Here is a 25946-nt window from a genome sequence, read left to right on the forward strand (position 1 = left end):
CTCTAAAATGCTGCTATAAAGTATATACTGTATTAATCACATTATATCTTTTTGGGTGGATGGCCTATAATTCTATATCCTTCTCCCGGTATGCATTTGCAAAAATAAATAAGTTCGTCTATGCACAATACAGCATGAATTTACATGGAATTGGAACCATGTCAAGGCTCTCTTAACATTAATTAACGTTGCCTTTGGTCTTGCCTTGATCTTGTGGTTTCTCCTGTGACCATTAATCTTTTCACACGCTGGTTGGCGCCAAACATCAAGAAAATACGCGGAGCATCGACTGTATTTGGGAATACTGTAATTAGAAGGGGCACAATGCAGCGTGCATTATTCAAATATATTTACACGCCAATAAACAAACAAATAAATAAATAAATAATCAGCTAACCTATGTGAGCACCTTTATGGGGAGGGGTGCATGATGACACCTTGTTCACAGGTTATATACTCTGCTTCCACATAGTACAGTGCATTCTTCTGTACAGAATTTTATATGCTTAACATATTCCTGTTTTGAGCATATAAATATAAATCAACCGTTTATTTCATTTTTGGCAAAATGAATATTTTTGAGGGGTTAAAGATCTAGTTGCTTAGCTTGCAGCCTGCTTCTTTCCCAGCCCGCTTGCATGGGAAATCTTCACGCCAGACATCTCCATCTAGCCGTGTGCTATAATTGAAATGGCGCTTTTCGCTCCGGGCGAGTTGTGAGGGCGCTTTTCTGCAATAGCAGCATGCATGTCGATAGACGTCATTTGGTTTTAATGGCCTACAGGAAATTTGGCGTTACAGCGCGAGATATTAGCAAGGGGAAAAGGACAGGAAAACCAGCCGCGTGACAAAAACTGCTTATAGGGATCTACGTATTCAACATCAGCATTTCTTTTATAGATTACTTTTATCAACAAGTTATACTGCGCTTTCCTCGATCGTCGTTGAAAGTGCAATTGACAGGAGAAGCGTGCCTCGCGTTAGTTGTTTGGGGAGCGAAAATTTATGCCTCGTTGAAAATGCCTCGGGAAATATTACATCAGACGAAATGACAATGATTAAAATCTGATTTTTTTTTCTCTCTCCCCCCATCTCCAAGTCTGTTGAGCGACGTGACACTGTTTGTGATACTCAACGGCACTGAACCGTTATCCCGCAGCGAACCGCAAGTTAAAAAACCGTTACCGGGGACTGATTTTTGCGGAAAAAAGAGCCACTAATGATTCAGGCTGGCGCTCAGATAATCGCAATTTCAGGGTAAAAGAAAAAGAGGAGAAACGCGGCGTTTTCATCTCGAAATTAGCTAGGGCGCGAGTAGGGTTGAGCTAATTGTAGCCTAATCCTTGCCCCAGAGGCATTTGGAAAGCCCGGAGCAAGAACTCTTTTTTAGCTCCCCTCTGTTATTTAGAGACGGATTATTGGCTTTCTTCTTCTCATAACAGAGCCGGCAGTTTCATTTTAGGAAAAAGAAGGACAAGACGGCAAAAAGGATCCCGCAGCCAGAGCAAGACCTCCTTCCGATCTGAAGTATACCGAGATAAAAAAGGGGGACGGAGAGCTTTCTCCTATGTACAAGGTAAGGAGGCGAAGGCGCTTTCCGCGGCGCTTTTGTGCGGACTGCCCGCTCCGAACTAGTTAAGGCGGACTAGGTACATGTCTTTAAAGCCACAGCGACCCTTTTTTTAAAAAAAACCCAACGCCTCGCTCACAGTTTCAGGGCTTTAAAAGCCACTTTGCGAATATTTTCTCTTAAAAAAGCTGTGCATGGCGGGCAGGAGACTGGCGGAATGTGGGAGCGGGGAATTGCACTTAGTTTGGCTGAACTTGGGGGAAAAGGAAGGGAAATCGCAGCTCGGCGACGGGGATAAACTGGCTGGATCTGGCTCGGGTTTCCTCGGACTTGGTAAAATGTTGGAAACGGTACGCCGGGCTCCGATAACACTCTCCGCATTATAAGCGGCAATGCCATTCTTAAAACATATATTTCAGTTGATTAACTGGGCACTTAATTTACTGGCTTCTTGTGTGCATTGTTATGCGAGCCAGTAGGGATGTTTCTTGCCCAGACATTTAACAGGCTGTGTCCGTAATAATGTAATAAAAACGGAAATTTCGGATCTGCCAGCTACCTTTTGATCTGTATTATTAACGTTATTATGTGGCGCTTTTTAGTTTTTACAATTTTCGCATCCATATAAGCATTTTCTGATTTCTCTTATGTGTAAAAGACGCCATGTTGTGTAATTGGCAGAATTTAGCCCTTGGCACTAATGTAATGTTCAAGAGGGCAAACGTATGGAAATCACGTATTACTGTTATAGCTCTTTATTTATTACCTGCATCGGTACTGTTACTGTCGCCGACTGCCTGTTAATATAAATGTTCGGGAAGTATCTTAAATAGAACAGCGCCAGTTGGTATTTAAATTGAAAGCTGAAATATGTTGTAACACAGTTCAGACACATGTAAGACAGTAAATTACATTCAACCTAAAAAGTTACCTGCGTGGAGGTTTATATGTTAAAATCCGACTTTCTCATTTACTCTCTTCTTATGTACAAGTATCGTAATGTTTTAAAGTGCCAATTGTTTAAACATCGTAAAAGGTCCGGATTCTGATTTCAAGTGGATTTTTTCAATTCGTTTTTAGTTATTTTTGGTTATGTATTTTAAAAGCTGGATGTCACGATGGATGTTAAACGAGCAGAGAATAGTTAGAAAACGCAGTGGATGGGAAAGCGATGATCCAGTCCGGCAGTGAACAGATGTCGGGGCTGATCTCATTAAAGACGAGGCAATGGCCCTTTTCCAGTTCGTATGTTTATTTTGTCTACGGTCTCATGAGGACGTATAGTGGAGCTATGAAAAATTACGTAATAATAAACCCCAGTTCTGAATATGGACCGTTCATTTATGGGCTATTAATTTCTTTATTTCATTTGTACGTTATAGTTAAAGACGTAATGACTTGCACCATCTTTGTTTTTCAACCCCTGTATCCTTCTGTTTCAGCCCCTCTGGCTGTTCCTTTATTTTTATGTAACCTTTCACCTTTTAGGTCCTGTGTGTGTGTGTGTGTGTGTGTGTGTACAGGCCTGTAACTAGTATATTCCATCAACATTATTATCAGTATTAGTTACTATGGCCCTCGGCTATATGAAGAGGTGGGATAGCTTCATACGCCCAAGACTTTTTTGAATCTTTTGAAGTCTTTCTTTCTCTGGGATCTAAAATGTACTATCCAGAGTGTGTATTAAATGAACAGTATTCCTGAAGGCTCCTTGTGCAGTAGGCTACACCCTGGAAAATTCTGTCGTCTTTCAGCACTGTCTCCCCAGGGCATTTCTCCTGGGGCACAGCACCACGTGGAGCTGCACCAACAGCCTCCTGCTTAGCATTTATGGGTAAAACTACAGCTCGGCCAATCAGAAGCCCTTTCAGTGAAATCTCTCTCAAGCTGTAGTGATATGGCTCATTTAATTCGCCCAGCATAACTGATGTACCATTAATGAATTTTTTAAAAGAGTGAATTATCGTTACGTGGTCAGCATGGATCATGCGTGGTGTGTTTTTTAATCATGGAACATGTATGTTGAGCACCATGTCATGTATTGCCGGGAGCCTTATGAAATGGAAACTGTGCAGATTAATAACAAATCACTGGAGCAAATGCAGCAAAAAGTGAAGAGTTTACAAGGTACATAAATATTTTTTGCCTTGTTGACAACTTAAATTTTATATCCTGGTATCTTTTATATATTTAAATTTTTGTTTACTGAATTCTGGTAATAGACGTCACCATTTACAGGTACATCAACAGGGCTCATGTTGGGACCTGAACCAACAACCTCCAGGTTACGGAACTGGCTTTAACCATGGCACCACCTACTGGTATATTGTTGCAAAGTATTGAATTTTCCTCCACTTTAATCAGAACTGTCACTCTGTATCACATAAGATTCTGTTTTATAGTAACCTTGATATGTCATACTTGACATGTCTGTAAACCAATAAAATAGTTCTCTGGCCTGTAGCACTGGGGACACTAACAAACACTAGAAGCCAGGCCAGGATCCATTGGTGAGTGTTACATGGTTACTGTAGCACAACCAACAATAAATTGCCTCTCTGCTGCTGTACTGATGGTTATCAGTGGTGTTCATGTATTTGGACATTGTGGGTTTACAGGGAAATTTTCTTGTTATACAAAACAATGCATAAGCTGTTAATGACAAAAAGGTTTTTAAAAGGTTAGGTAAACACGTGGAGAGGGATTTTTGTTTTGGGAGTTATATAACTGAACTGCTTTGTTGCTTAAGCAATGGCATGGGTTTTTTTAATAACTAAAATTGTTTTGTGAAGTAAAATGATGATCTAACTGAAATGCTGACATGTCTCTAAGAACACAAAATCAGACTCGTCTAGAATGTGATCATTTCTGTGACTATATGAATTTGAAGGCTGGACATTGAAGAAGCAGGACAGGATGTTTATATCGATGCCTTTGAATTTGCTTAGGTGCCAGCGAAGACTTTTAAGAACACCTAACTGCAATTAAAATGGAAAAAGTGGATTCTTGAACTTTCGGTTAAAGAATAAATGATGAGATTGAAGCGGTCTCATTTTTGGCATGTTCGGCATGCACAGAAGACCGTCAGGCTTGGAAGAGTTGAAACCAGAAGAGGAAGTTGAATGGACTCGATCATCACTACAAAGCAGATTTCTTTGGGAGGCTGAAGACATGGACAGAAGATAAAGTCCTGAAAGAATAGTTACCAAAAGATGACATTGACTTGAACACTTTTTTTATAAATCTAGTCCAGTGTAAGATACTCGTTGCATCAGACCAGACACTCTGCAGCTTAGAATAACAATATTATACATATAATAATAAAAAACAATCTGCGATGCACATTTTCCTGTCATGTTATTCAGTCTTTATGTAAGAAGGAAAAAAAACTTAAGTACTACTACTTATTTATTTACTCAGCACAAGTTTTTGCTTTCAGCATTTTTATGACATTAATTAAAATTTTTACACTTTTACCCTGTTGTACAATGGGATATATTTCAGTGAAGCAATTTAACAGTACAGTGGTTAGCTTAGGGGTACAACATCTTGGGATTTAAGCGTGATATTTTGGTGTCAGTGTTGTATCACTCTGGCTAAACAAGGTCAAAGGTCATCTGTTTGTTGCTATTAAATATGCCACGTTTTTTTTTTTATGTTCACAGAATGGTTCACAACATGCTGTTTTTGGTGATTAGGGAGCCAGACTGATTGGCAATATATTGCTGGTTCCAATTGCAGGAGAAGCGAATCTGTTGCACCCCAGAGACCGACTATTTTACTGAGGATTACATCCATGAAAAAAAATGTTTAATTCAGTCTTGTGTGATTTCAGGTGGAGTTTGATCAAATCTGGGTGATATCACTGAAGCACTGAACTGTGAGCTGTTGATGTTGCAGTATTATATTTGAGCTTTATGTTTGCATCCACACCTGCCTCAAAAAGAGTCCCATTAGACCCTTTCGAAGCTATTTGCTTGTCCCCTGTACCTTTTCATTTATGCATTTTAGGTGAATGTCTTGAGTTAAATATGCAGACAAGCAGGTGGATATTGGTTCACGATACCCCTGATCGCAGTGACAGCAGTGTCCTTCTTCTCCCCGGGGGCTGCCCCCCTCTCGTTTTGTAGGAAGGAAGAAGCATGTCGCGTCTGTCTCTGACCCGGTCCCCAGTGTCACCTCTGGCTGCGCAGGGAATCCCTCTCCCGGCTCAGCTGACCAAGGCAAATGCGCCGGTTCACATTGACGTGGGAGGACACATGTATACCAGCAGTTTGGCCACCCTCACCAAATATCCTGACTCCAGGTGAGGTTCTTGCTCGCTGGCACCTCTGCCTGCTCACCAAACGGCTGCTTAACCCTTGAAAATCTTCAGTGAAAATATGGAACAGTGACTTAATTGTGACAACGTTGTACTATTTTATGATTTTGAAAACCATGTGTTTGTTTTGCTGTTTTTTGTGTCCCGCTGCATCAGTTGCTTTTACCTATTAAATATTGCTTAAAAAAAATCCATAAATAGAATAATTAGAATTTATCGTATTGAGTGATCAGTGGTATATTTGGTTGACATTAAAAAGAATGCTCTTTGCATGCTGGTAGAGATGTGTAGCACATTTGTTGGGCAACTTTGTTGTCATCTTGCAGCTCCAGGGTTGCAAGTAGTGATGGGCAAAATGATACTTATGAACCATTTGATGTATTTTTTGACTCCACTAGATGGTGCTGTCTGTTCAAAAAAAGGCTCAAAGCATGCTCCAAAGCAAGCCAAGAGCACCATCTAGTGGGGTCAAAAAATACAGCAAATGGTTCATGAAGCTTCACTAGTTGCAAGGTACTAGTCCAGCCTCGGTATGTTGGGAGTTTGTCTGTCTATCCTGAGCATCTTTTTTGGCTGTGGCTGGTGGTACAGGGTGTTTGTGTGTGTGTGTGTGTGTGTGTGTGTGTGTGTGTGTGTGTGTGTGTGTACACATGTACCTCCTATTTCCTGGGAGGGGCTCTGGGTCACTGTGTCTCTCTGGGTAAAACCAGTCCATCACACGGTGTTCTCTATTTTGTCAGATAACAGTCATAAAGAGTGTTTTTATTTTTTGTCAGCCGTTTTTGTTCTCTCTTTAATTACAGCTTTGAAAACGGTCATTTAATGTCTGGTGTTAAAGCGCTGTTTCCGCAAAGCTGGCTTGATATTTGGCCATTTCTAAAATGTGTTTACCGGCACCAATTTAATAAGATGATAACTTTAAATTGCCTGTAGTCGAGTGAATCCAGAAACTGCTATACTGTGGGCATGGTTATTTCTATTACTGCTGGATAATATGAGACAAAGCATCAACTGTGCTTTGTGTAGAGAAACAGAAACATCAGTACCTGTGCATTATCACAGTTAGTCGTATTGTTTTACAACCACAGAAATAAGTACCATTGTTGTTTCAAAATTTAGCTTAAATCCATTTCTGATCGTGTTGTGTCGTAGGGTATACTGCAAAGTGTTTCACTCTTTGTTGCATCTAACAATTAGACATTTTGACATTTGGTTCAGCTTGGCCGAATACCAAGCGGGTATTGTATAATATTGGCTTACGATTATCGGTCTGCTCCATTTCATCTCGTCATTTTCCATTTCAAAAGAGGCCAGTTGTATAGTTACAAACCCCAGTGACAGAGGGCAGGAGGTGGAAGTGTCTGGTTCTGTGCTTCATGTGACGAGCTTTGCAATGAGACGGATTAAAATCCCAAAAGCAGCTGATATCTTGCTTACTGTGAAGTTAAGAGCTTGGAGGTTTAAACAAACTCGGGAATGTTGAAAATGAGTGCTGCACAATTATTCCCCCCCCCCTGCTGTGCAGTATTTACATGCATAACTTTTCTATTAAGCCTTGTTTCTGTCGTGTATACATTATGATTATCTTGTGCAACATAGCTTCTTGTGCCATGTTTTTCCCCAAACTACAAAAAATTGCCTTCAGATTAATGTCACATCCCCCCCCCCCCAAATATGGAAAGGAGTGTGACAAAGTCCTTTAGAACATGGTCACACAAACTCGGCGTGGTGTCAAAATTCAGTTTAAGTAGTGGTTCTGAGAGTAAAGAACTTTAATTCAGTGATTTCTTTTAATAGATTGCTCGTTTAATTATGCAGAATGCGAAAGGAAACTTAGTGTAGTAACTAATGTGTGGGCATTCATCTTCCCTGGAACAGGCCATGTCTGGGGACAGGAGTAATGAATCTTTGATGTGAGGTCACTGTGGTCCCTTCTTTACCACTGCCTGCTCGTTGTTCCCCAAAGCAGAAGTTCGCGTACGAGGAAGATCCAAGTCCCGGAAAGGGAACAGATCTGCCCAGTTTGCTCACACTTGTGTTTGCCTAGCTAATGTGCTAAGCTTAAGTGACTATTAGCACGCACGATATTTTAATGCCCCGGTGTGAGAACATGTGCTGGCCAGTCTCAGAACCCTGCCTCATCCAGTGCCCCCACCCCCCCAAACCCGTGCCCCAGGGCCGGCACCCGTCCAGGGCCTGGTGCCGCATGTACCGACCCACGTTCCGTCTCCTGAAAACCTGACACCGGGGAGATAAACGGAATCATGGAAACACCTGTTTGACAGGCAGAGAGATGGAGAACTGGGACATGGGTGGGAGTGTGGGATACCATGCCAGGCATTGGGGAACCTGTGGCTTCCAAGGCTGAACCGAAAAGAGAGAGAGAGAGAGAGAGCAGAAGGAAAAAAGAGATGGAGCAGTCAGGGAAGGAGAGGGAAGAAAAACAGGCAGCATTTTAATTGCTTTAAAAAAAAAAAAAAGGGAGGGAGGGGGTTGGGGGGGCGAGATGAAAAACAGAGAATGCCCCGAGCGGTATGGTGAAATTCTAGCTGGAAGAATTGCAAGACCATATGAGAAAGGAGCTCCTCAGGCATATCAGTGAGATGAGTATTGGTTTTTTTATAAAGCGTTTTGCATCGATTTCCAGAAAGGGGGGGAGAGAGAGAGAGAGAGAGAGAGAGACAGTTAGAAAAGAATGAAAAGGCTGGGATCTATTCACCGGCTCACATGGTGCAGGTCGTTTGGTCGCACAGAGGTGGATCGTGTCAAGCAAACCTGATTCCATGTTTAGGGATTTTATCCGCACCGGGAGAGGTTCTGAGGTCGGGTGGATTCCTGGTGTTAATGGGACAAATACAGCTGTGGGTGTCTCTGAGATTTAATTGGGGGCAGTACCCACAAGCAGATGCCCTGGTGCCACCCGCTGCGATCGCGGTATGAACTTAACGCGCCAGCGCAGCCGTGTCAACAAATCCCCTTTGTAGCTACAGCCGTTTCTGGAAGCGCACAAACTTCAGGGGGAACTTAATTAAACACACCTAGACTTCCCCAGTGCGTTACTCTCGCGGTACCGGTGGGGCCCCTCATGCCGCCTCGTAAACGGCCAAAGAAACATCTGTCCTGCTGTACGCTCACTTGCGTTAATTCGTCTCGTATCACCGAGACGTACTGCGTTAAATCATCTAAGTACTGTGTTCGTTTTGGCTTTTCTGTTCGGATCCAGAAGATGGCCTAATCGCTTTTATGAACAATGTGCGTAGCGGCGTGTGTCTGTTGCAACTCATGTCTGCTGTCATACTCACAGGCTACGTTTCGTTACCAAAAAAAAAACGCAGATACTCAAAAATTTGTAATCTTGGTGCTTGCCAGCATTTCTAAATCGACCGGTATTTTATAGTGATTTATTATGTGCAACCAGTACTGACTGTTTGTCAGTGATTTTTTTTTTTTTTAAATCTTAATATTCGGTGTAAATAAATTTTAATTACTAATGCAGAGCTGTTGTCACATTACTGCTGTTGCCTTGCATTTTCATCTAGTGCAATTGTGATGTTCGGCATATTTGTTTGTTTTTTTAGGAAAATGCTTTACTCTAAAGCCAAATTGGAGAAAGTGTAGATTTTTAAGTATAAGACAAAAGAAGAGGAGAAATTGAAGTTCGTTCATAAATATTTAATCCAATGAACCTCAAGTTTTCCCCATCGTTGCTTGTCCTTGGTCCTAACAATCCTTTACCCTTCGGTTATGAACAAACCGCGTAGGCCACGTTGTGGTGCGTCCTTCCCACGTGGAGAAGTGCTGTGGTTGAGTGTGCCAGCTGGGGCAGATTGCTGTAGCTCGATGTCACATGACCACGCTTTCTGTAGGTTCACTCAGGTGCCCCATGGAAAGTTCTCCGCAAGCTTTGGCTTGGCTTTTTAATAACGGCTTCCTCCTTGCCACCTTGCCATACCGCGATGGAGCTGTGGATGTTGACAGCTGACAGACATTCTTTCATCTCAGTCGCTGAACTTTAGCTTGTTCAAAGTTTTTTTTTTTATTCCTCACCTCGAATTTTCACCCATAGTAGCCCCCCTTCCCTCCCTGCCCGGCTGTTCGGTTTGGGGTGGGGGGGGGGGGGGGGTGAGGGACACAATGCACTTTCCATTTCTCCGTGATTGACCAGACTGTGCTTACAGGGATATTTGGATTCTTTGATATTTTTTGTTCCCTTCTCCTGATCTTGGCTTTTCACCGACTTACAGTAATTCCCGACTGGCTTTGAAACTACCTTCACTCTTCATGGTTGAGACCTTGCTTGAAATTCACAGTATGACCAAGAAACCTCAAAGGGAGAGGTTCTTAAATTCTTGAATTATGAGAAACGCCATTATTTGCGCATAGACAGAGGCCACTCAGATAATTGGGTGATTTTTTAAGGTAATTTAGCTTTGCCATGGGATATGTGCTACTTGGTCGCTCGCAGTCCTCGTCTTTTTGTCTTCTTTTCTTCTCTTTAAACAATTCTTCGAATTTCTCATCTGAAACGGCCATTTATACCGTTTCTCAGCGCACGACTTCAGGAGGCTCAGACACGCAGATCTCAATGTGTGTGTCCTCAGTCACACCCAGTACAACACAGAGCCCAGTAACATGTATGGTGGGGAAGACTGTCGAGTCATGTGACCAGAATCCACACCGCATTCTGTAACAGCCAGCAAACGTGAATGTTCTGTTTTTTATCCCTTTTTTTTCTTTAATTCTAATAACTCTTGATTTTTTTTTCCCTTTCAGCTTGTGTTGAGTAAGTTTCATACTTCTGAACACTGTTGTGTAAATCGGTTGACATAGAAAATGTGACTTGGTGGGTCTGGCTATCAGCGTGCTATGGCACTAGACTTAAATTCGATTTTTCAGTATTTTACATTTTCATCAAGGAAAAAGTGTACTGCACGCAGGTGAATTTCGTAAGCTGTTGTGTTGTTAATTAGCTTTGTTTTGGCCTTATTAAACTGACAAATGGCACATTACCCTTAAATGACAGCAGTATGATGCAGCTCCAAAAAAATATCACAAGGTAATTTATGACATCCTGCCAAAGGGTTTGATTTGAATTGCTAAGAGGACGGTTTGAACAAGTACTAGAATATAAGAAAAATGCCAGCAGCACGTAGGCTGGTTATTCAGTGTACTTGAAGGAGACCTTCTTTGGGTTGCTTTCACAGAATCAGCCGCTTGTTTAACGGGACGGAGCCCATCGTGCTGGACAGTCTGAAGCAGCATTACTTCATCGACCGGGACGGCGAGATATTTCGCTACATCCTCAGCTTCCTGAGAACCTGCCGACTGCTCCTTCCGGACGACTTCAAGGTAAAATGGCTTGTGCTCTAATCTGGTGAAAAACGTACGTTTTGGACACTAGCTCTGGCTTTCAAGTCACGGTTGAGGTGAAGCTTCAGAACATTCGATGGTGAAGTTGAACTCCCCATAACATTTTCTGACAGTTTGCGACATCTGTAACGTCAGAGATGAAGGTAGTATAGTGTTGTACCTGTAATTAAACCTTTGGTCACCTATAGACTTAAAACGGGAGGTTTGGAGGTTATCTAAGAAGTGGCGTGTTGCTCTAAACCAGCAGTTTAACTGGTGGTGTGAGTATATTTTGTTTGCAGGCTGTCACTGGATTTGTTTACAAGAACAATTTTGCTTTTATTCCAGTCCTGTGTTAAATCTAGTGTGGTTTTATGGCAAGAATGCAAATACAGCTGAGACTGATAACGTCTGTGGCACCAGAGCACAGAACTTGCCCCGCAATGTTTATTTATACTTATAGAGCTTGTAGAACAGGCATTTGTTTATATGAGTGCCAAATGGGAGCCCAGTGCTGGTATCGAGACCCGGTTATGGAATCTGCTCCATGACGAGGTTACCCTGTTCATCGGAGCTGGCGGATTATTAACGCAGTCACTGTTCACTAGAGAGGTTCAGGAGTGTGGGGGGAGAGGATGCTATATTAAAATAGCAATGGGACATCACTTTTGTTAACAAATGGCTAGTATTTACAAAAATAAGAATACAACCCAAGGAGAAATTCCTTTCCCTTAAGTCTAATTCAGCATCTGCATGTTTGGTATCTAAACATTTTCAGCCTTTTAACTTTGTGCCTCAGATGGGATATATTGTCTTGCGTAAAACTGGATGTTTTTTTACATTTTCCCAGTTGATGAAAGGTCCAGATGAGTCGCTTTTAACCTGCCTTGTTTTATTCTGCTTTGCTCACAAACAGTAATTACACCAAAAGTGGCCTGTGTTACAGCGTTAGCTCGCTGTGGTACGGGCCATCTGAAGGAGACGTCTTCTTTGGGCTCTGGAGAAGGCAGAGAGAGGGAGGCTTTCAGCTGGAGGCTTTTACGGAGCGAGTCTTTCAGGTTTCAGAGGCTACGTCTCTCTGGACCTCCCTGTCAGTGCCTCCCATGCACACACTGGCTGCTTGTTAGTGAGATGGAGGCCTATGGAGCTGCAGGTCTGGGTTCGGTGTTTCACTGGGTGACTGGGAGAGGTGTGGGGAGTGACTGGGTTCGGTGTCACCTGTCATGCGGCCTGCAAGCCCCTCAAAAATTCCATTGGCCTTATTTAGTAGACACCTTTGTCCAAAGTGAAATGCAGTTGAGAAGGCAGGGGCAGCCAATTGCTGGAGCATTTGAGGGTTAAGGGCCTTACTTAAGGGCCCAGCGATGACATCACTCTGCAGACGACAGGATTTGAAGCAGCAGCCTTGTAATGACAGACATGGCGTCCTATAGCCTGCTGAGCCACGTTCCGCCCCTGAGTTTCTTGACTGTATCTGCCTGCTTTTGCCATTTCTCTTCCCTAGCTAACAGGACAGGAGTAATCTTGGAGCTGAGTGGATTAAAACAGGCAAGCGGGATTTCCCTGGGAATTACCCAGCCCGCTCCTTGTCTTTGGGAGGGACGGAAACTCTACACCTCCTGCAGCAGTGGCTGTTTCACACAATGCATGTGGGTCTAGTGATTTTTCAGAGTGCCTCGTGGGCTGACAGTAACACCCTCAGCCCCCCCCCCCCCCACTGCCCTTCCCCTGCTGTTACAGCAAATATCCTATTAATGTAAACGGAGGCCGTCTTCATTTGCCACAAGGGGTGCCATTTTCTCACGGCAGGGGCCTGTATTTGCGGGGCCTGTGACAGCCACCCGTTCTCCGGCTCATCATGCCGCCAACGCCGCTCGTTATCGTAGCTTCCCTCACGTTAGCCTAGCCCTCTTCGCGTTAGCTTAGCCTCCCTTGCAATCGGCTCAGCCTCGCTCACATTGGCTTAAGTGCCATCAAGTTAGCTTAGCCTCGCGTTCGCGTGCGCCCTCATGTGAGGCTTGCCAGGTCCAGCGGGGCAGGAGGGCTTTAGCCGGAGTCCAGGGAGGGCATAAAAGGTTTTGTGATGGGTTAGGGTCCACATGGTTTTCCCGTTTTCACAGTGTTTTAGGATTTAACGTTTTATTTGTCACATACCCAAACATGCACTGTACCTGGCTCAATGGACTGTACTCAAAAAGAACAGAGTGGGGGAAGTTACTCACAAAACGAATCCATTACAGACAGTCCAGGTCCAGAAAGTACAAATCCAGGCCAAGGTTTTGTTTCAACCAACCAGTTTAGTATTGAGTCACAATTACAAAGTACCCAACTTCCCCAATACTGAAAAAGAAATATGCGGTACAAAAAAACCGAATTATATAAATAAATAATAAAAAGATGAAACAATAAAATAATAACATATAAACGGCAAAGCAATAATAATGTTAATAGTGTTCGGCCTTTCGGTTTGTTGCTGGCTGGTCATTTACAGCTGCTAAACTTCTACAGGTGGGGAGGTGAATATTCATGGATGCCCAGGGTCCCCCGGGGGCTGAAAGACCCCACACTAACAGCCTCGATTTCCTCCCATCTGATGGAGCACGGTAGCTGGCTGCCCATGTGGTGACGCCGGAGTCACTAGCGGCCTGCAGGCCGTCTCTTGGCACCGGGGCGTGTGGGAGACGCCCGGCAGGTGGCCTGGGCTGAGGCCGGTTCTCGCGAATCGCTGAACCCGGCTGCGCGAGTCTGGATTATGCAAATTCCGCCTACTGGAAGGGTTTGGCTAACGAAGTTGCTGGTGTGGTTAATAAAGCCACCTCAAGTAGTAATCATTTCTAACGACAGTAGGAGATTCCATTACTAAATTAAAAGGAATGTTCTACTTGGTATTTCACTACAGTAAATAGAACCAATATATAAATAAGAACATTTTGGCAAACTGTCATTACCTACTGTCATTTTTATGCATAATTTTTATATGACAGCCTGCTGCAACTTAGATTAATTTTAGGGATGCAATAATTATCGCATTAAGCTTTGTCTTTTATAAGTGGGGCTTAATTTTATGGTGGATCATAATGCATGAATGTTGTGAGGATCTATCCAAAATATGGTGAAGAATGCCCCACTGGAACCTGGCAGAAGATCGTGATGGTCCTTTGTTTGTTAGATACCCTGTTTGATACCTATTGTTAGGCAGATACCCTGTTTGATACCTATTGTTAGGCAGATACCCTGTTTGATACCTATTGTTAGGCAGATACCCTGTTTGATACCTATTGTTAGGCAGATACCCTGTTTGATACCTATTGTTAGGCAGATACCCTGTTTGATACCTATTGTTAGGCAGATACCCTGTTTGATACCTATTGTTTGGCAGATACCCTGTTTGATACCTATTGTTAGGCAGATACCCTGTTTGATCCCACCCATGTTACCCACCCCGACCCTTTTATTATTGCTACGGTCTTTAAATTTTACACTGAATCTGTATTGAAAAACATCTAGTTTGTGTCCATCTTGTGTGTAGAAAGCCAGGAAAGTTAATATTGAAAGCAGCACTGCCATATTAAAATAGGCAGGTCAGGCTGGAATGGAGAGTGACTTTTATCGTACGTCTGGTCTGGCACAGAAAAAGCAGCTTTGCTTTATGGTGTCTCTGGCTTAGTGATGGTCAGGTGCAATGGGGAGCTGTGAGCTTTAATCCTGATCACATGTGATTCCCACTCTGCACTGGGCTATCGGACTCTACTGGGCTGGCAGGACCTTGTCAGATCCCGCTCCAAGCTCTGGGAGAGACAGCCGGGACGAGGCCACCTCACCCCCACACTTAACATCAAACGTCTCCTTGGGGTGCGTGGAACGGAGCTGTGTTACGCACACAGCCACTGGGTCGCAGGAGACCATCGCTACACAACGGCGGCACACCTTGGTCTGACCCTTGCCTATAAGCCCTCCTCAACCAATAAGCTTCTTCCACTTTAGCGGTATTGTTGCAGTAATATGCTTTTTTATTGGCTGCCCCTATGCTGCAAACATTTCACCCAAGATGCCTCAAATTAATCCCAACGTTGTAGCTGTTACACAAACAACGCTGCGTATCTGCGGCCCTGTCTAGAAACTGTTCTGTTTCGAAGTGCCTTTTGCAGCTTTGGAATACTGCAGAATATTACTTACAAGTACTGCTTTCAAGGTGAAAGCATTTGACAGCGAATGTAAACATAAGCACAGCGGTGACAGAGACTGGCATCTCTCAGAAAACCCAGCTGCTTCACAATCAGGAAACTGGCAGCTTAACCTCTGACAATAACCTTTCACTGTATTATACCCAGCTGTAAAAATATGCATCAAAGCAAAGCTGTGAGCTTGACTAGCCCTGGACGTTTCCCTGACTATGCCCCGGAATGAATAACTTAAAGGCAGCTATTTTTCCAAGATGCACGTCTTCTAGTCACAGTTTGACCAGAGTCTTCACAGTGGTCAGGGATCATTTTGGTGGCATTTGGTCATGAGGAAATAGTTTTCATTTTTATTATTTTATTGTTTAGTCAGTGTTGTTCTTTCCACCCAATTTACAGATTTTACGCATTTGTAAGTTGGATGTTTTACCGGTGCTGTTCAGCACTAGTGATCCAGTCAAGGACACAATGTGAGTCTCAGACCCAGAACCACGCTCCCTACCGCCTTTTTGCTTCATCTGTACTGGAAGGGTGGGAGGTTGTGGTGGTGCCATCTGGCTCTTTCAGGAACCCAGGGTGGAGGGGCCTGAGCCTGGGGGCTAAAGTGGGGGGGGGGGGGGGGGGGGGTCAGCCCTTATACTGAGGTAGGGGATGGTGGGGGGTTGGCAGTCTGTTAATTTATGAAGGAAACCCATCTTGTGTAATGCCTCACGCAAGTGCCGGTTCTAATGCGTACCAGAGCCAGGGCTGGTGCTCCGTCCGCCCAGCGCTGTATCTCCATGCGGGAAACGCATGACCAGCGCAGGGATTGGCGAGGAAGCCGAGTTGGGTTCCAGAACCCCCATCAGATGGGAATGGTTTGCGGTTCCCGGGACACCTAACCGATTAGAAATGTGAAATTCCAGCATTTCCATGCTAACGTTAACAACAAACACTCGCATGGAAAAACCTCCCCTCCTGACGTCCATCTGGCCCCAATCGGGTTAGAGGGGGATGAAAGTGTATCGCAGAGTCACGGCGTTCACACAGCCTACAGGCCACAAAGCAGAAGCATCTGTGCCGTTACTGGGACCTGGGGGGGGGGGGGCAATTGCCATAGTAGGAAACGGTGCATTTGCTCTGCGTTTGACATTTACGTTTATATGTTTTTGACATTTCTCCTGCCAGCAAAGCAAAATACCTGTAAGTTTTCATTGTGGAGATAGGAGACCCCTGACATCCTTACCCATGTGCAGTTACCCTCCCCCCCAGTAGATGGCGATGTTGCTTTTTTTTGCTGGCCACTCACTGCCCGCACCCTTTCCCGCAGGACTTCCAGCTGCTGTATGAGGAGGCGCGTTACTACCAGCTGACGCCCATGATCAAGGAGCTGGATCGCTGGAAGCAGGAGCGCGAGCAGCGGCGGCTGGCCCCGCCCTGCGACTGCCTGGTGGTGCGCGTCACGCCCGACCTGGGCGAGCGCATCGCGCTCAGCGGCGAGAAGGTGCTCATCGAGGAGATCTTCCCCGAGACGGGTGACGTCATGTGCAACTCGGTCAACGCCGGCTGGAACCAGGACCCCACGCACGTCATCCGCTTCCCGCTCAATGGCTACTGCAGGCTCAACTCTGTGCAGGTGATTTGCACGTCTCCCGCACGCCGCATGTGGTACCGTGTCCTTGGCCGCTGTCCTCTGTGTGTTAATGCGCGTTCATGTCCTTGTTTTTCACATGGTCGTGAGAGAGAACGGTTGCTAATGACGACGCTGGAGTTATTGCACTGTGTATTCTTGGGTCTCTGAGGAGCCATAGCGTAAAGTGCAGATCTTCCACGTTCCGTCTACCTGTATCTGTGGCGCCTGCTCCGCAGTGGATTATGGGACTCTGTCGTTGGTCACCATGCACTTGAATGAGACAGCTGTGTAACATTAACCAGACTAGTTAAATCATCTTGTCTAACCAAAGAGAATGTGAGGGGTTGGTTTTTGGGATGTTGTGGTGGAAGTGATGGCGTTTGGGAGATGAGGAAGAGGAGGGAAGCTCGGCTCACTACGGGCTCACCTCTTACTACGGGATGAAGAATGTGGCCAAAGAACGTAAACTGAGTCCAGGCCAACCCACATCTGCACGCGAACAGGCCACACCCTTCAACTACTGCAGCCCCCCAACACACCAGCACCTGAATCAGCCATTAATGAAATGGATCCCAACACAGGCCAGACACACCTGAACACAGCCCCGCTCACAACATATGGTACACCCCCACCTAGAAGAACAGAATGACAGAACCCTGCACCACCAACACCCCTAACTAAGCACCCCCCAAATAAACTACGGCCACGAACCACACCCACAGATAACAGCCTGCAGGCCACACCCAGAATTGCCTGATCAATCAATATCCTATTCAGTATAGTGCGTTTCTTAGAGGCAAGTTGTCACAAAGTACTTCATGGTGATGTGCAGGAATTTTCCCCCGAGGGAAATGGAAAAACAGAAAACGCTGATTCACCCCGAAGTAATCGGATCCAGAGACAAACCACACCCACAAAGACCACACCCAAAAAATAGACCACATCCACAAACAGAGCTGCACACACAAATACACAAACATGCCACACACCAAGTAAAAAAAACGAGACTGTAAACAAACCACACCCACAAATAAGCCACACACTAATCAGGCCGCCCACTACATCCTCCCCGAAGCCTTCGCAAAGCAGATGGGAGCCCTCATCTCCTCCCTCGCCTTTAACGGACGCTTTCTCAGCCGAGACGCCGGTCCTGAGGCTGGATTGAGGGGGTGAGGACATGCTTCTGGCGTTGGGTCATGTCTGGCGTAAGACAAGAAGGAGAAAAGGGGGGGAAAAAACCAACATGCATAATTCATATTTCAGTCCTTTTTAAGACGTAGCTGCACTTCTGAAAGACTCCTCTGCTCCAGTGCCCCGAGCCATTTAAATACATGTATTGCATTTTTTAATGCCGTACTTAGAAATTCTCAAACATCCTAAACTGCTTTATACTCTTTTTTTATAGATTTTTAAATGACTTGCAATATAATTAATTGGCCGCATCAACAAGCAATTCTTGCTCCCCAGCCTGTTTACAGCCAAGCCGAGTTGTGTCTCCATGCCGGCATTCGTTTCCAGCGAACGCAGAAACCATTTCTGCTTAATTACCGCTGCTTCCTACAAGACACCGGTGGAGTGGGCCGAGGTGAAGTAAATCCATTTGTTTGCCGCGGAGCCGGCATCCCCTACCACCCGGGAAGAGTATTCCCGGAATTCCCCTTCCTCACGTTCCAGGGCACAGTGGCACCCAGAAAGGCTTTTGTCTAACGACACAGTCCTAGACAGGCAGACAGTAACTTTCTAGCTCAGTGTTTCCCAATCCGGTTCTCAGGAACCTGCAGACAGTCCGTGTTTTTGCTCCTACCGAGAGCTGGGAGGGAGCTCAGACAAAGCAAAAACATGGACCGGCTGTGGGTCCCTGAGGACTGGATTGAGAAACACTGATCTAGCTCTGTCCCCACTTCTTAAATGACAGAGTCAGATCTGGTTTATTTGTACACGATGTCTGACAGTGGAGAGTTTTCTTAAACAACTCCTTCAACCCCCCCACCACCCTCTCCCTTTCTAACCATTGTTAGATAGCATAAAACATAACAATTCCAGCAGAAGGGTGCGCTGTGATCTGGTTGCCTTTTTGGACCCGTTCCAAGTAGAGTCGGCCCCACCCTGAAACGGGAGATCGGGATAGAGTTTGCCGGGGGCGTACAGGAAATACGGACCACAGTGTGGGAGGTTACACGACACCGCCGACTGGGACGCGATGCAAATGACAGGAAGTACAGCGTACACACGGCCCCCGAGTCTGGCGAGGAAGGTCACATGACACGGCACACAGCGTTAGATACCAGTCAGGAGACAAACAAAGGGAACCGTGAGCTGTGAGCACAGTGTTCACCCCGCAGGCAGAGGCTAAGCCATCCCTGTTGTATCCTGCATGCTGGGAAGTTTGCTTGCCTTTCAGACTTTTTTTTTGGTCTATGTCCAAGGCTGGTGGGCTCAGGATCAACTTTGTGATCGTTACATATATGAGTGGCAGAGCGATGGGGCGGAACTTTCTGGGGCGTTACAGAGACCGTGGCTGAATGGGGACGTTGGAAGGAGAAGCTTTTTAGGAAAACACTGAGCGGAGAAGATGTGGCGGAGGTGTGTGAGAGCCGTCCCTGGGCGGCAGGCCTGACTAGGCGGCCTCATCCATCATGGTGATGGAAGACCCAGCTCAGGCTAAACACCACTTTTCCTCTGTCACCATGACAGGGGCAGCGGTCGTCGTACTGTGTCCCAGACGGCGATCCTCGTGCCGGGGACATCAAATCCTTTGTCCCCAGACTAATATGTCAAGGACCCTCACCATCAATCCTGAGGCCAGCACACAGCGATGTCACCTGGGTCATATTTCAGTGCAGCAGGTAGCTAGGCCCAAAGGGGGGGGACCAGCATCCCGAACGTCACCCTCTGATCCCGAGTGCAGCTGCCTTGAGCCAGCCGGCCTGCCCTAGCAGATCCACTTTGCGAAAACGTCCCATAAAATATAGCCAAGCAACTTTCCCTGCACTAAATTCAGTAATAAGTAGCTAAAATTTAATCATAAAAATTTCAGTGTGGGTGTAAAAATAGGCAGAATTGAACAGGGCAGGCTACAGTGTTTGGAACTTACGCTACATCCGTGATGGGGGGTGACTTGTCAGGTGATGTGTGTAGGTGTGGTTTTTTGGAAGTTTTGCGTCATTGGCAGTGCTGCAATTGGGGCTCGGATACCCTGGCAGATTCAGGGGGCCTAGCACCTCACAGGGGCCGTTAAATTAGTAAATTTATGCATAATATTGACCAGGGGGCCCAAGGTGACATTTTCTCAGCGGGCATTATTTCTAGATAAAATTACCCAATTTTTCATTGGGAAAGGATCACTGTTTCCTTGCTGGTTTGTTTTGACCTGGTGCAGTAGATGTGGGGGGGTGGAGCCCAAATCAGCTCAAATCAGCCTTTGTCCCATTGGCGGGGATCACATTCTGCTGCCCCGCTCTGATCTCCGCAAGCGAGACTCACGCACCGGCGGCAGCAGAGGGCCAACCCCGGCGGCCATCAATTTTGCATCATGCGGCGCGACCGGCCGAGGACGCTGCCCACTTTGATTCCTCAGCCCCACCGACGCAGAGCTAGAGGAACAATGTGAACCAGCAAGACAACTTCTGTCGATCACCATGGTTACCCCCATCCGGGACGGCAGGAGCTCCGGCTGTTCCCATTGGCTTCTGGGGCGGTGGCGTATCCTGCACAGGAACCTGATTGGTGGCATGATTAGCACCCCTGGGGCTGAACGCGACACCCCCCCCCCCATTTCCAGTATGACCCACTTCCCCCAGACGCGTTGTCAACTTCAAACATCCCGTCGCAAACAACCAGGGAGAAGAAAAACTCTTCTGAGGCCCTGAAGTCGGCAGCAGAGAGGTGTACGGTTTGACAGTAATGGGCTACCAGCAGAGACCTGCAGACCCACAGCTCCTAATTGTGCTGCTGCAAATCGAGGCTTCATCATTTCATGCTAAGAAGTCTGAAAACGTGAAACTTTCGTACGCGCAGTTCCGGAAACTTTAAACCGCAAACACGTGATCACAGCGACTTCTTCACCCCATCAAGGAGCGTTTGCGAACCTCAACACGGAGTTGAGCGCCAGCTGAAAGGCGAATGACAAGTAGTTATCCTTCCAGGGCATGTGGCTCGCAGATATCCATCCTGAAAGCGACTCTGCCCTATTTTGCATAATTTATATAATATAATAATGACAAACTCCTTTGTATCAGACAGCTTACTGGGCTGCTCATCCCACAAAGAGCAAATTTTACGTAATAGTCCTTATTCAGAGCCATCTTTTGTGTGGGCGTGCCTCTTAATTAACACCGTTGCCCAGCATTCTCCCCGCGCATTAACAAGCTGAGCGCCATCACCACCCTTTGGCGGAGGGTGACAGAAGCGGTCGTTAAGCAGCCCCCGACACCCCCCACCCTACATGTCATCTTCGCCTCATTAAAGGGAAACAGATTTGACTTTGAAGTAAGTAATTTAAAGTTTAGCTCTCCTTTAAAAGGCATATCAGTGCACTTGATCTTCGAAGAGCTCCTTAACAAGTGCGCATCCCTGTGCGCTGCACTCGGTCAGCTGCTCACACACCACAGCCTAATTGCCTCCCCACACCCCTGGCCCACCCGCCCGCCCGCCCAGACGTGATAACGAGGGCTGTCAGGTCACTGCTTAGTCCCTTGCTTTTTGTGTGGCTCCCGTTTTAATGTGTTCTCTCTTGGCCTCCTTCCCACCGGCTGTAGCCTTGAGACAGATCCCCGGAGTACGTAAACATGCGGAGAGGGTCCTCCAAATAATTAAAAAAATATATATATAAAAAATCATGATAATGGAGGCGGAGGAAGCAGAGGCTTCTGGGACAGCGGTTCCATGTTCTGTAGGCCAGGCGTCAGATAGGACTCCTGTGATGCCCACTGACTGGTTTGACTGCTAGATAGTGAGCTGCAGTCATCTCTCTGCTTAAACCAGAGCAAGGTTCTTCAGAGCAGATCTTACCGTGTAAACACATTGTGAGGAATAGGATAAAACTAGTGTCGCTCTTCTGTACTCCTTTACGGATGGATGGATGGATGGATGTTGTCTCTCTGACATCGCGTCTCTCATCTTCATGCCATTTCTGTGGCCACCACGCTGGCATTCACTGCTGGATTAGCCAGCTCTTACTCAGGATCATTTCTGCCGCTGTGTGTGCTTGTCTCTGTGAGTAATAAAGGCTTTCAGGTGTTTGTGCTGACGCCACGCTAACCGACGTCACGGCTTCTCCGCTCTGCCCCGCAGGTCTTGGAGAGACTGTTCCAGAAGGGCTTCAGCGTGGCAGCGTCGTGTGGCGGCGGCGTCGATTCCTCCCAGTTCAGCGAGTACGTGCTCTGCCGGGAGGACCGGCGCTGCCACACCATCAACACACCCGTCAGGATAAAGCAGGAGCCGCTGGACTAGAGCGTGCTGGGGGGCCAACCAGGCCCGCCTCTGGGGCAAACTCTCCTCCCACAGAACAAAGCCGACCTCCACGTTCGCCACCCCCCACCCCCCAACCCCATATCCCCCACTGCAAAAAAAAAAAGCAAAAGAACGAACCGAACTCCAAGTATTTGCAGACATCAGCTTGCACGGCCGGCTCTGCGAAAGGCGGCACTTTGAGGAAAATGTGACCCCAGCACCAGAAAAATGTTTCCATTTAGCTGGGATGACAAAAAGAACGAGAGAGTGTGACGAATGAACAAAAAAGGAAGCGAGACGTCCTTTTGCCACATCCCTGAACGTCTCTCCCATCCTGTGACGCTCCGCCGGCGTCAGGTTCCCCCGCAGACCATGTGACGGCACCGCATGTGACGGCGCCGCATGTGACGGAGCCGCATGTGACGGCGCCGCATGTGACGGCACCGCATGTGACGCCGCCTTGGAGCCCCGACGTGTGACTCGGCCTCTCTGTCTCCGTGCCCATGCAACAAAATCGGCCATTGCTGCATTTATTCCATCCCGTCCCTGTTCTATTGCCTTTTAATTTATGAGTTTATGTTTTGTTGTGTTCCATATGAAGGATTTCTGAGAGCAGTTTTCAGAAGTCATTTGGTTTGAGAGAGCATTGGCCGCCGGCGTGTGCGCGCTGTGGAAACGCTGTCATGTCCGCAGGCTACACGGCTAAAGCACTCTGGCTGCTAATGCATTCAAAGCCAGGGAGGACCTCATTGTTAGGGCCCAGCTGTAGGGTGTAGGTGCTGAGCTTTTGTAATGGTGTTCCTAAGCCTTCTCCCCAAAAACACACAATGCATGTGCCGAGGCCGTGGCGATGCAGCGCATGCGATTACCCCTCTCCCGTGATCATCCCCAGTGAGCTTCCGCCGTGTGCGGCAAGGAGAACTCTAACGTCGTGATTCCGAGTCCCGGTGAAGATTGGGTGAATTGTGCGACGATCCCTTGTAGCCTTTAGCATAAAGCTACCATGTCCGGGCATCCGATTCCCGGGGTTTATTCCCGCCATGTGGGAATTGCGCCGTGATATATCCGATGCCGCCCACTCTGGCTATGTGGCCTCTGTGAGGACAGGGTGAGTCCTCCCCACCCCCAGCCCTCCGCTAAAGGGGAAAGTGGGTCCTAACAGAATTTCAAAATTTCAAACCCGCCTCCTTTCTCAGGTGTGCAAAGCTGAGACACTCTGAGCACCTAGAGACGTAGCAGTGAGCCACCATGTCACTGTTTTTTGTTTTTCCCCGTGCAAAACTTACCAGCTTTCCAGGAGTAGACAGTAATATATATACAAATGGGTTTGTAGCTCCATCAAAATAACCCTCCTCCCAAAATGCCACGTGGCACAGTATTAACACAGCAAAGATAGCATTCTGGAGTATTCTTTTCTGCCCCAACGCTAAATTAATTAAAGGAGACAAATGGCAATTTATTGTCAAACTTGTAACATGTATAAAAAAAAGACTTCTTTCCTTTGCCAAAATGCTCATCAAGTAGAAGCCTAATTTGGGCAATGGCAGATTTTCTTTTCCTCTGTATTTTTAGTAAAAAAAAAAGAAAAAAACTGAAAAATGTAAAAGACTTTTCATGTGGTTGTCGTGTTTTGTTTTGTTTTTATGATGAAAGAATCGCAAAGGGTCTTTAAAGTGGGAGCGAGTGTCGTTCCCTGTCCGGCTAACGTTACGCACGCAAGTCTGTCCAGGCACCGCAAAAGGGTCGCAAACATTTTTTCCATGCGCATCGCTCTCTGGAACTTTAGATCGACCCCATGACAACCCCCCGGCAGTGGGGGGGCGGACTGCCAGCGTTTGGTGTTCCTGGAGGACCCGGGGACTCAGCGATGCTTCTTCATGCCCTGAGGCCTTCTGGCTTGCCTGAAAGAAGTGACTGTTGGTCCATGACTGTCCCATATTTTCGTTTTTCCTTCTTGGGGAGTACGCAAGCTCAACCTCTCTATCCCAAGGTACAACACCCCCTCCTTCTATACTCACTGCTTGTGAAATCCTGAACCAGTCAACCCGCTGAGATGTTGTACAGAAGCAGTCTTACAGGTTGGAGTTGCTATGCTGCCGTTCACTGGCACCATTCCTGGATTTTCCCGGTCATTTGGAACAAGAACGTAATCAAGGTGGTTTGTGCCATGTAGTCTGAAGACTAGTGATTTGTAAAGTTATTTGTATATTGAATTGACTTGAGTTTTAAATGTTTGCTTTTTATCAAATAAGGGGAAAAAAACTCAAGATCCTCCAAGTCCAATGTTAAGTTTCCTGGAAAAGAAAAAAAATGATCAGGAATTAAAATTTGCAAGCAATATGTTCTGTACATAGGGATTTTTTGTTTCAAAATAAAGACGAACAAGGTATTTCAAAACGTATACCTAGGTGCAGATGTATATTATTTAAACAAAATGTTTTAATAATTGGACTACAGTATTAAAGGGAATGTGTTAATCTACAGTGTCTCCATTTTTTGATTTTATTAGCATACATGCGTTAATAAAAGGATGTACTGTTTAAGTATTATTCTTTGTTGGCCTGATTTATTTCACTGCTGTGTGAATGTGCTTCCTGTAGTATGTGACATGTTTGGGGTCCAGCCCTCACAGATGAGATGAGTTTCAGCTCTATTTCCATAGTTTGTTTCACTCGCAGTATATGGCACGCAGTTGACTCATAAACAGTGGGACTGATTCGCTGCCCCCTGTGGTGGGGAGGTCTTCCTGCATACTGTCTCTAGTCTTGGGGGTGCTTTAGGCGCTACGGGGCACTGTTCTGCAGGACCGCACATCGTCCTTCTGTCTGTGACTTATCACACTCGAAGCACCAGGGGGGGCTGGGTTTTCTAGTCTCATACTGCATTTATTTTCCCCCCCTCAAAGCAATAGAGGAAAGATGTTATGTAATAAGATGATACATAATTTTAATATAACAACATTTGTGTGGAATATCTGCATTTTTTTACTTGTGGTTTTCATTAAGCTTACAATCAACACCTTTAATTTGCAGGAAGAAAACTCAAGGCTGTATTGGTGTAAAACCTGGATTTGGCTATGCTTGCCCTATTCTTTAGGATGCCTGTTTATTTGGGAGGGAGAGGGAGAGAATAATAGCAAGTTATCTTTTACGCTTTTGGTTAGGGGTCTGTGAATGTGTCCAGAAGGTCGCTGGTTCAAACCCTGTGGCCAGCAGAGTAATCATATTACTGCTGGGCCCTTGTGAAAGGCGCACTAGAGTAATCACATCATTGTTGGTCCCCCAAGCAATGCCCTTAAGCTCAAAAACTGCTTCTAGGGTGCTAGGTGAATGGCTAACGTTGCACTCTGACTTGGAGCTTCACTCTCACTGGTATTTTTGTGCTCCATGAGGAGTAAGTAGGGATATGTGAAAGAAAACAATTCATATGTACTTATGCAAGCAGACAGGGGTGTAGCTAGAAGAT

General features: G+C 46.0%; 1 protein-coding gene across 4 annotated transcripts; it reads left to right on the top strand.

The window, feature by feature from the left end:
* The first annotated feature begins 429 nt into the window (after positions 1-429).
* LOC111832719 (BTB/POZ domain-containing protein kctd15) lies at positions 430-25030 on the top strand. 4 transcript variants are annotated; one of them, XM_023790380.2, is made up of 6 exons: positions 430-448; positions 1443-1576; positions 5701-5876; positions 11096-11240; positions 16728-17033; positions 22323-25030. In XM_023790380.2, exons 2-6 carry the CDS (start codon positions 1568-1570, stop codon positions 22479-22481), a joined length of 795 nt encoding a protein of 264 aa, XP_023646148.1. In that variant the 5' UTR covers positions 430-448; positions 1443-1567; the 3' UTR covers positions 22482-25030. The 4 variants fall into 4 exon arrangements, with proteins under 4 accessions (XP_023646148.1, XP_023646147.1, XP_023646149.1 ...); XM_023790379.2 differs by lacking the exon at positions 430-448 and having other exon boundaries at positions 698-1576; XM_023790381.2 differs by lacking the exons at positions 430-448; positions 1443-1576 and adding an exon at positions 1588-1920 and having other exon boundaries at positions 4519-5876.
* The last annotated feature ends 916 nt before the right edge of the window (positions 25031-25946 follow it).

The sequence above is a fragment of the Paramormyrops kingsleyae genome, chromosome 11, assembly GCF_048594095.1.
Source record: "Paramormyrops kingsleyae isolate MSU_618 chromosome 11, PKINGS_0.4, whole genome shotgun sequence".
Taxonomy (NCBI): domain Eukaryota; kingdom Metazoa; phylum Chordata; class Actinopteri; order Osteoglossiformes; family Mormyridae; genus Paramormyrops; species Paramormyrops kingsleyae.